At 36.1% G+C, this 11,198-nt stretch overlaps 2 protein-coding genes across 11 annotated transcripts in view; one reads left to right on the top strand and one right to left on the bottom strand.

The window, feature by feature from the left end:
• LOC129577574 (60S ribosomal protein L19) overlaps positions 1 to 984 on the bottom strand; it is a 1,983-nt gene extending 999 nt beyond the window's left edge. The window contains exons 1-2 of the mRNA XM_055464907.1: positions 830 to 984; positions 210 to 316 (exon numbers count right to left, since the gene is read on the bottom strand). Of these exons, the coding sequence (XP_055320882.1) occupies positions 210 to 316; positions 830 to 834 (112 nt within the window). The 5' untranslated portion in view covers positions 835 to 984. The remainder of the gene's footprint in view (positions 1 to 209; positions 317 to 829) is intronic.
• A 237-nt stretch (positions 985 to 1,221) lies between these two features.
• The window catches only part of LOC129577572 (oxysterol-binding protein-related protein 1), a 21,580-nt gene continuing 11,603 nt past the window's right edge, over positions 1,222 to 11,198 (top strand). The window contains exons 1-10 of one of the 10 annotated variants that reach the window (XM_055464900.1): positions 1,222 to 1,459; positions 1,573 to 2,476; positions 2,570 to 2,779; positions 2,884 to 3,031; positions 3,146 to 3,291; positions 3,436 to 3,648; positions 3,754 to 3,847; positions 3,962 to 4,149; positions 4,950 to 5,232; positions 5,378 to 5,804. In XM_055464900.1, coding sequence (XP_055320875.1) covers positions 2,156 to 2,476; positions 2,570 to 2,779; positions 2,884 to 3,031; positions 3,146 to 3,291; positions 3,436 to 3,648; positions 3,754 to 3,847; positions 3,962 to 4,149; positions 4,950 to 5,232; positions 5,378 to 5,804 — 2,030 coding nt within the window. In that variant the 5' untranslated portion in view covers positions 1,222 to 1,459; positions 1,573 to 2,155. Of the gene's footprint in view, positions 2,477 to 2,569; positions 2,780 to 2,883; positions 3,032 to 3,145; positions 3,292 to 3,435; positions 3,649 to 3,753; positions 3,848 to 3,961; positions 4,177 to 4,949; positions 5,233 to 5,377; positions 5,805 to 9,584; positions 9,717 to 10,027; positions 10,045 to 11,198 lie in introns of those variants that run through there. The other 9 variants (XM_055464896.1, XM_055464897.1, XM_055464901.1 and 6 more) reach the window with 9 other exon arrangements.

The following is an 11,198-nucleotide window of genomic DNA, read 5'->3' as shown; positions in this document are numbered from 1 at the left end:
GTGTGTGTGTGTGTGTGTGTGTGTGTGTGTGTGTGTGTGTGTGTGTGTGTGTGTATCAATTGACTCGACTCATTTTATTTTCTTTTCTTTCTTCTCGTTTAACGCAAAATGTACATTGTTTCAACAAATCAATTGACTCACTGACACCCATCCCAAACTGTATGGTCAAATTCTTAAATGTTTCAAATAAACAACAACGTGTGACTTACTTGAGTTTGTGTTGGCGATTTCATTGATTTCATTTGGGTCCAACCAAACCTTCTTTTTACCGCATCGCATAACCGAGGCTGCGAGCCGTTTTTGGAGTTTTAACGAACTGCAAAATAAATAGAAAAACATTGATTTTTAATCATCGCTTGTAAGTGGAAAAATACCGAAAATTGCACAAAGAAAGCATATTTTCGTAAATTTGAGGTTATGTTTTCGTTCACAATCATGTATTTATGTTGTAATATTGGCATGAAATCGTCAGAAAAACCTCGTGTCGGCCAATTTATGGTAAAATACATGTCCCGCAGAAAAATCCGTTCAATTGATTTGTGATTAATCGATCATCTCATTGAATTTAATTTGAAAACACATAACACTTTCGACACATTGTGAAATCTCTTCGTCCAAACAATCCTCAAATTCCCACATGTGTGTGAGCATCGCGAGGTTCGCCACAAATTATTCCGAATTTTCGACAATTTCAATCACAAAACAATTTAAAACGAATTTTCTTTATAAAAGTCACGTTGGCGGCACACCATCATTGCGTTTATAGTGCGATTGGATTTGTTAAAACTCAAGAAAATCGAAAAAAATCCAAAAAATATCTACACTCTACCTCATTTTACTTGTCGATTGTTTGACGTCGCAAAGGAAAAGAAATTATAATGGCAGCTAGCGGATGTAGTTGAAGTAGCTCGCTACAGATTCGCTTACAGCACACTAACAATCACAGCGGCGAATTGTTCAAGCGAAACACATGAACTGTCAGTCGTACTTAAAGCGGCAGTCGTTTTTATATGTATCGTAAATTGCATTTCACAATATTATGAATTTTCGATGGATTTTTTCGGCTTTGATGCAATGAGTCATTTTTTTTGGATTTGGTTTTCGTTTTGGTCGTTTATATGCATGATAAAAACTTGCATTACGCCAAATTTTGAGCAAAATGTTCTACACTGGTAATACTGGCAATACTGGCAACAAGGTCACATGCAAGAATATTTAAATATTGACAGCTGAAATTGACATTTCGGATCTTGCCAATGTTTTTCTTTATATGTCTTGTGATTTTGGTCTTGTAAACAAATAGCGTATAATATCGCAATTTGTGTGTAAAAAAAAATTTCAATTGCATTTTATCAACAATGTGGTTTTCGTGATGCTTATGACCATTTTTGAAATTTAGAACCATTTATATCATTTGGATATGATTCATAATGTGACATATATCAAATCCCTATAAAAAGTACATAAATTTGAATTGAACGAAAGGTTGTTGCTGAAAAAGAAAACAAGTGTTGATGAGACATCAAGACTAATTAATGGATGCTAAAGCATCAAAGCATTGTTTATTTTAAGGTATTAGTCATCAGCAGAAAAACCAATTGAATCATCGCCATTATAGAGCTATTTCATCTCATTAAGAAGTATGCGATCGACTAACGTACATGATAACAGCAAATTATGATGAATAAACGCATGATATGAGCAATACGTATACACTCAATAACACTTTAAGGGCTTCACACAAACGCCTCTGTTTTTATTAATAAAATTTCAAACTGTAATGTATTAATAGTTCTGTGATACATTTGTTCTATTCTTGTGTATTCTACTTTAGTGTGGTTTTCGGTCTCCGTTTTTCTTTTAAATTATTCTTGCGCTTATTTATGCCATTCGATGTAAATAATCTCGCGAGTGAAATATGTGATTTGAGTGCGTTACAGGTATCACGCACAAATAAATGTTAAAATTGAAATTTAATCGATTCGTTAGTAATTAGGTGTATTAAAAACGAAAAAACGATCGCGATGGTTTTTTTTCATTGTTTTGTGTTTTAATTCGCTGATTTTTTTCTTTAAAATTAAGTGATTATTTATAATTTAAATATTCGAAAAAATCAATTGACGGCCAAAAAATAACGAATGCCAAATGAGAGAAAATGTCAAGCGAAGATATTGATTATCCGTCGGTGCCAACCACATCAATTGATGAGATTGAAGAGAATTTTTTACGTTCGTGTCGGAACGGTGACCTTGGTACCGTGAAGCAATTTTTGGCTTATCGCGATGCCAAAAAAGTCGATTTCAATATCAGTTGCAAGGGACGTTCCAAATATAACGGATGGTCGCCTATTATATTGGCTACCTATTTTGGACATCGTCATGTTGTCGAACATTTATTGTCACGCAATGCAGATGTGAATGCCGTCAACGAGAATGGTGATACGGCACTGCACAAGGCTGCATTCATTGGACGAGAGGTGGGTGGGTGGCTGGTGCCCAATCAATTTTTATACACATACACATTCGCTAATTTCATGCCGAATCTTTGTTGAAATGTCATTTTTTTAAAGGATCTGGTCATGTTGTTGTTGCAAAACGATGCAGACGTGTGCATAATCAACGGTGAGGGTAGGCTTCCACGTGATATGGTCCAATCATCAGAGAGTGGCCGTGAAATAGCCAAATTATTAAAAGCCGCTGAGCAAACGGAAACACTACGCAAAGAAACCAAAATGTTATCCGCTGCACGCGAAGGCAACATCATCGATTTGAATTCAATGGTAATGTGTTTTATGATGCAATGCTACATCGATTACTTTTTTTAAAAAAAGATGAATAATTCGAGAATTTCTCATCATTTTCCTTTTATTCCTGTCCACTGCAGCTAAAAGATACCCAGAATCCACCAAACATTAACTGTATTGATAGTCAAGGTAATACGTGTTTGCATTGTGCCGCGTATCGAGGCCATAAGAAAACAGCTGTGCTGTTATTACAAAATGGAATCGACACAAATATTCGCAACAACATGGGTAAAGAAAATAAAATGTCAAAAAATGAAAATTCATTTCGTTTATTATTTGATTCGAAATATCTCCAAATAATCTTGCCATACCTTTCTATATGGTTCAATTGAATATTTCTAGGACAAACGGCACTCAATTTGACGAGAGACCCACAAATGATACAAATTTTGAGTGTCAAATCAGTGAGAAAAGTACAAAAAAGCGTGAATCGATTGGAAGGGCCATTGTTGAGGAGAAGCCGCTTTTTGGGCTGGCGACCCATATGGGTAAATAGCACTCTTGTATAAGTTGTAAATATAATTTACTCACATTCTCAACGAGACAGCTACTTATTGACTCTACAATTTTAGAATCGACAACGATTCCATTTTCACCGTTTAATCCTTTTTCTATATTTCCGTTTTCATTAGGCGGTGCTCGAACGAGGCGTCCTCAACTATTACCCGTCTCGGGCTGACTCAACCGGCATTAATAAGAACAAACGGCGCGACTATAAATATTTGGACAGTGCGCGCATATCATTGATGCCGACACTGGCTTCTTTTGTAGTCCACTTCAGCGATGGTGCATTGCATCGCTTAAGTGTTGTATGCAACGACGAAATGGCACAAGTTGAGCGTCAGGTGAGGACATTTACGTTTCAATAATTTAGAAAGAAAACAGTAGAATTGTCGGATTCACGACGAAAATACACACATTCATTCATAAATTCTGACAATGTCACATAGAAATGGGTTAATGCACTTCAAGAGCATGCAGCGTATAGTTCACACTATCTATGGGGAGGCGAACAACGACGTGCTGATAGTGACGATGATAATGGTATTTAAGAGAAGGAAAAAATAGCACATACAAAAAAAACTCAACCCATTGCATTTGCTGTGTTTCATCTTTTAATATTTTCATTGAATTTCTTCCATCATGCTTAACTATCAGTAACCAAGGCAAAGCCTCTCGGATGCATGACTGATGCGTTAGATTCGGCGTCTGCAAGTTTTGAAGTATTACAAAGACAACTGGGCGAATGTACAAACAATGTCGAACAATTGCAACGAAATATGACTGCAGCATCGAAAACATGTGACAATGGTGGCAATTTGCCCGCGTCACTAACCACGTTGATGGTGAGAAATATTGAAATGTCGTACTTGGTAAATGTTCTGCTGATTTTTGATTTACGTTCGTGCTTATTCACACATTCTTTTACTCGTTTTACTAATAAATTTCTGGACAATTTCATTACTAAATCCAAATTCGTCGGCAACAGATCTTCTGTATATAAGAACCCGTTTGTAACTTGCGCTCAACGCGCTTCATAAACGCTTCATTCCGCTCTAAGTATCCATAGTTTACACAGTTCATAGAGCCGAATGAAGCGAATATATACCATATATACGAAATACAACAGAGCGGGATAGCGCCAAATGTACGGAGCCTGTCACATACACACACGCGCACGCTTCGTTTGTATGCGGCGCATAGTACGTGCGACACTTCATACGAATAAGCATGGCGCGTCTGCACATAGACTATGTGTCACACACACTCTGCGCCGCATACAAATGAAGCATGCGCGTGTGTGTATGTGACAGGCTCCGTACATTTCGCGCTATGACGCTCTGTTGTATGTCGTATATATGGTATATATTCGCTTCATTCGGCTCTATGGACTGTGTACACTATGGATACTTAGAGCGGAATGAGGCGTATATGAAGCGCGTTGAGCGCAGATTACGAACGGGAATCACGACTCACAATATTTTTTGTAAACAAAATTCATGCCATTCATTTCTTCCCATCCACTAAATCTTCTATATCCGATGCCATTTTCTTCTAAAGATTTTCTTTTGCACTGCCAATCGCTTTTTATTAATATTCCCAATTCCCAACATTTAATTGAATTGTGTGTGTCTTCGTATTGTAGCATTTTCAAATGATATCTGAAACAGCTGCAAATATGGTGTCATCGTTACATCACTGTCTAACGTTGTTCCATCAACAAGAAGATGTGCGAGTTTTGCAGTTAAAAGAAGAGAAGGAAAAATGTCGTGTGCTCGAAGAATCTCTAAATGTATTAGCCAAAGAACACCACCAGCTGGAGCAGTCAGTTGCTTCACATCTGTCGGAAAAGGGTGGTAATGCAATGAAGAATTTCCTTGAATCGAATGACGACGATGAATTCCATGATGCTTTTCACGATGCCGAAGGTAAAAGCGTTCAACAATTGAATTTGAGCCAATCGAAATTCGAAATCGAATCCTTATGTATTTAATCCATTGATAAAATGACGAATTTCGTTTTAAAAATCGAATTTTCTGATTAGAATATTGGAATTCTGTTGCCCTGTTGTAGATTCCGATGATGAAGACACACTGATGACGGCATCTGTTTTTAATTCACCGACGGAATCACTAGCCGATCTAAGATCGATACCAATCGCACCATACGAACGATTTTCGTACAATTCACAACGTGACAGCTATCATACGGCAGCAGATGATCTTGAAGTGGTGAAAGCCAAATCGAACGGCAACAGCGATGAGGAGGACAGCGACGACACATTGGTCGATGGTACATCGATTGCATCGTCATGCAACACATACATATCAGACGGCGGTGACGCCTACAAATGTGCTCGCGATGAATTCTTCTTTCGATCTAACAACGAAAGTGAGCTCATCGATTTCAGTGAATCCATTCCATGCGACCAAGTTTGTTCCATTTCCACACCCACTCCAGAGAGCAAAGAACTTCAAACAGTGACCAAACGATATCACCGGTGAGTTAGTTTTTATCAATTTTAAAACAATAATAAGTAGGCTCGTTGGCATGTGTCGAATATTAGTTACTTGAGTGCTACTGTGCGATATGCGGCAATTTTACAACATGCTCAATATATCACTTTATTGCTTCTATTTATTCCCTTGTTATTCTTTCCGTTCCTTTTTATTTTGCCATAAAATTTAATTCCACTATTTTTAGCTAGAGCCTTTAAATTCAAAGGAATATGGTGTGTGACACAAACACGGAGTGCGGGTTATATTTAATTTGTTCAGGGAAAATGAAAAAAAAATTACACCACATTTTGCAAGCAAAAAATGCACCAATGTTTGAAGTTCAAACGAATGGAAAGGAAATTCACTGGAAATAAAGAACAAATTCAATTTCATCCAATGAATTATGCTGTTGTGGAGATAGAAAAATGATTGTAGTGAAATCTATTTAGACAAATATAAGAACAGAGTCAAGACGGGTTCAATGTGCTTTCAATTTTGTTTCCTCAAGCTCTCGTTGTTTATGTGAAATTCAAAGAAAAATTTACAATTCACGTACAACGTAATATCCCAGAAACAGTGCGCATCAAGATGAGCATCAACAACTCAACCTTCACAAGGATTTTCCATTTCTATCGTTCATTTTTTTTCTATCTGTCCCGATCTATCTTTGGTTTATATCCACCGTTGTCAATCCGTCACAACAGGTTTGTAAGTGTGTATTTATGTTGGAAAATTGACGTTCAATAGAATTGTTAACTCATTTAAGACTTATGTTCAAGCACGCAACGCGAATGATTTCAATCAGCTTTCGTATGCACGACGTGAGAGACAGAGTGAATACATTGAAAATGGCCACAGCGATATAGGCGGAGAAAGAGAGATAGAATACCAACTATAAGAGTTCTAATCAAACGTTTTAAATGATTCAGAAGATTCTAGTTGGTAATTATTACCTCACATTTGCCTTTACACACAGTATTCTCCATTCTGTATACGGATCTTGATGCGAAAATGCGAATTCACTGTAGAAACGATTGTACTGCATCCAAATCAAAATCGTCATTGTGCGCCATATACACCACCACTTCAACAATGAAGTGTTTTCATACTCACTTCTCTCTTTTATTAGATAGCACAATTGTTTGTTCTCTTCAGCAATTTCATTATTTCGAGTGCGTGTGTGTGTGTGCATCCATTCCATTGAAATTTGTTAATTGAATTTATGATATTAATTGGTAAAAATTGCGTGCGTTCCTATCTCATCCCTACGTCTTAATCTTTATTTTCTTTCTATATGAACTTTGGCAACAACGACAACAGGAATTATGATTATAATCATGGGTATACCCATTGTGAAACATAAATTCCAATGTAATGGTCAAATGTTACCAAACAACCTCGTTTGAATATCCCAAATGGGCTTATGCCAATCGCGCTATTGTTCTTAATGCTATTTGTGCTGTTGTTGATGGTTATGAAATAACCTTAAAGAAATTCACTTGCGACCGTTCAAACATTTCAATTAATAAATTAAAACGACACAATAATAGCATTTTTCTCCCCGCCCTCTCTTGTTTATAGCCAAAGCTTATTGTTCCTGAAATATGTAATAATACGCTAAATAAAGAATAACTTTATTCAAATGTTGAAAATAAACATAAGGTACGTTGAAATCGAAACTTTTACGTCATGTGATGAAATATTTTTCGACACATAAACATGGAGAAATGAAAATATAACTCACCACATTAATATTTCAAGAAGTTGATTGCGTTGTGTTTGTCTTTGTACGTTTTCTTCGAAAGAAACAAGCGAATTCAAAACGAAAACGAATTCATCTCATCGCTCGGCTGGCGAATCAGCTGTTTCACACACACACACACACACACACACACACACACACACACAAAATATACTTTTAATTGGTAATTAAATTCCTTCAACAAACTCTTCCACAAAGTTTGAATTAAGAGCAAGTAAGAAATAAAAACGGAGGAGAAGTTTTAAAGATTTGAAATCCTTAAATTAGCAGAAAGACATGAACAATAAATTTTTAATGAAGAAAAATCAACACTTTTATCCATTTCAAAACAACATACTCTGTACATCAATATCGGCATACACCACAATCATATTATTTCTTGGACATATATTTTCCGTGCAGATGAAGCTGAGAAAACTTAAAATGGATGCATCGCTTATTAATAATAATGTTCCAGCGTGTGTGTGTGCCTCTCTCTTTGAAAATTAGACTCAATTTCTTCTGTAATGTTATTTTTGTAACTTTATCCATACGAGTGGTGGCAATTTATTTGTTTGCACGGAGCAAAAATGATACATATACATATACATGTTGTATAATTTCATTTTTCTTGGTTCAATACACAAAAGTGAGAGAGAGAGAGAGAGAGAGAGAGAGAGAGAGAGAGAGAGAGAGAGAGAGAGAGAGAGAGAGAGATTACTAATAATCATATACTTGATAGTCTTGAGCACATATTTTCATATATGAGTGGGTGGACATATAATGCATACAGTTTCATTTGAATTGTAAATTATTTATAATGAGCTTGTGTGACTCGAGAAGCCTTTTAACCCTCTAAAGTGGAAAAGGTGAAAACGTTTTCTTTTTTATTTATTAGTATTTTCATTTTCCGAAAGAAATATTCCGAATCATATTTTTTATCATCAATCGCCGTTTCAAACGTTATTTACGTCATCTTCATTGCGGTAATTTCAATGTTACATGCAAAATTTAATTGAAAATCCATGGACGTATTAAAATTGAATTTTCTTGAAAAAGAAATAAGAAATATAATAATTCAATTGTAAGGACAACCAGTGTTTCAACCGGCCGAATCCGAAAAGTTTACGAAAAAAAATTAAACTAATGCTTTTAAAGGGTTAAAGTCTATGCGATTAATTGCAAAAAGGTTTTATCCTTCTTTAAGTTGTTTCGGTTAAGGCGAAAGTAAAATATTTTCATAAAATACATAATTTTGGGTAAAATTCATTAATAATGATATACGAGCGAGCGAAAGGGAGTGAGAGAGAGAGAGAGAGAGTGAGAGGATGAGAGAGATCTCGCATAAAATTCGCTTTCGATGGCAAATGACATTGTTTATGGCATAAGACGCATAAATGAATTGTGATTAACTTTCTTGTACAGCAGAATCAATGGCACAAACAATTAATTCAGAGAATCTGTCATGAGTGTGTGTGTGTGTGAGTTTTTTCCTGGCTTTTCTGGGCTTTTTCATTCCACTTCAAATGATTAAAATGATTTCGAACACACGTATACAAACACAAACTCACACCCTCATTCAAAGCGATATTTATTGATATTTGGGAATGGATGAGCATGCGCTTCGTTGTGTGTGCGAACGCTTTTCCGAATGGAATTTCCCAGCCAACAGCAACAGCAGCAGCAGCAGGCAGCAGCGTTGGGTCGTGTGGTGGCCACGCGTCCATCCTCTTTGCTGAAGCAGCAGCTATCGACTGTGTGTTATGTTTAAATTTCTATAGACACATACCTGCGCCACAACTCTATACACACACACACACGTATACATATATAAACGTACATGCGAAGCTGATGGTGAATAACAACGCCATTGCCATCACATCGAATACACAGCAAACACAAAAAACGAAACGACCGAATGGAAAGAAGAAAATTCAGCCCCGACGTCGTTTTCCATCAAAGTGAGGGAGAGTGAATGAGTGAACTTCCTGTTTTGTATAGTATATTGTAAAAAGAATCTTGTTCGCTCACTTGGCGTTTTGCATGTGAACGATTTTGACGTGTAAACACTGGAAAAACCAACCAGCAACCGATAACAAAGAAATAGAAAACTTAGAAAATATAGAGCGAAAAAAAATTGATCGAAATAATTCTCTTGATAAACTGAACTTGAGTTTGTTTTTCTGATTGTTTTTGCATAGACAATATTCTCAAAGTTTTAAGTGTTTTTTTTTTTGAGGTGGTGATTTTTTTGTATGTGTCACAGTTTGAACAAGTGAATTTTTTTTTTGTTAAATAATCGAAATGAACGAATGAGAGCAAGAGCTAACGAAGAAAATTAAAGGCGACAACCTGACCAAAAAAAGGACATAACATATTGCGTTGCGGTTGCTGTTGTTGGTTGTGTGACTTCAATATTGCTCTCTCCCCACAAAACAAGATCGACAGAAGCAAGAAAAAGAACAGTGAAAGTGAACGTTCGATTTGAATGTGCGTTAAGGGTGAATACGACACGCGCGTGATATTCTCGATGTTTTATTTCATGTTGTTGTTATTTTAAATTTGAACTGATGATTTCTCGTTGAATTTGAAGAAAATGTCAAACACGTTTCATACATAAAAAAAATTGATATTACACATAAAGTTGAGAGAACAAACGGCAACAGTTCATTTGTACATATATATTTCAGTGTTGTGTCGAATTGATGAGACATTTAATGGATTCATGTTGAATGCGTTTTTCATTGAGAAATCGATTTCGGGAGATAGTGGGATGTGTGTGACCAATCCAGAAGCAGACTATTCAACTGATCGAACAGAAACTCCACTAAACCAAAACTAGACAGTAATCACATTCTAAACAAACAAAACTCCCCAACATCAATCACACCAATGCACGAGATGAATGCAACTGAATACAGCTAATTTTACAAATTGCTCGTAAATGTACGAGCTACGTTATATAAGCTGAGTGATGTTTGGCACATACATCGATTTCCGTTTGACCTTCAACGCGAACATATTTATCGAGTCATAAAAAAGAAGCAAAAATAAAGCAAAACAAAAATTGCGAATTATAACACACTCTCTCTCACGGCACAGTTCAAATATCTTTTAGCCAGAGTATGTCTGACTGTGTGTTAGAAAAAAAAGAAGACCGTCATAGAATATTTGGTGTACGTGCTTCTTTGATTTGAGCGCGTGTGAACATTAAGAGGCTGATGGGCATCACCATCATCCAATTATCGCAAATAAATTTCAACTGACAAAGAACAACCATACAAACACACACACACACACATTCCAATCAATGTAAGCTTGTGCATTTTACAAGTAACATTATTAAATTCAGGAGCTGTCCGAAAAAAAATGCCTCAAACCTAATTATCTACTGACAATGAGCAGCAAAATTATTGATCGCGAATAACAAAAATAGCACGGGCAATATATAGTGAATATATACTAGTCTATCTAAATATATAGAATGATATATGGCGAAAATCGCGAGCGCGCATCAAAAGAGATACAAACCCATATTCAACGTTCGACATTTTAAATTTGATTAGATAAGTGAAAACAAAATAAATAAAAACAAACAAAGAGAGAGAGAGAGAGAGAGAGAGAGAGAGAGAGAGAGAGAGAGAGAGAGAGAGAG

Source organism: Sitodiplosis mosellana, unplaced genomic scaffold (genome assembly GCF_009176505.1).
Source record: "Sitodiplosis mosellana isolate CC-2019 unplaced genomic scaffold, AAFC_SMos_1.0 Smas_scaffold_6197, whole genome shotgun sequence".
Taxonomy (NCBI): domain Eukaryota; kingdom Metazoa; phylum Arthropoda; class Insecta; order Diptera; family Cecidomyiidae; genus Sitodiplosis; species Sitodiplosis mosellana.
This window is presented reverse-complemented; position numbering and strand designations above follow the sequence as displayed.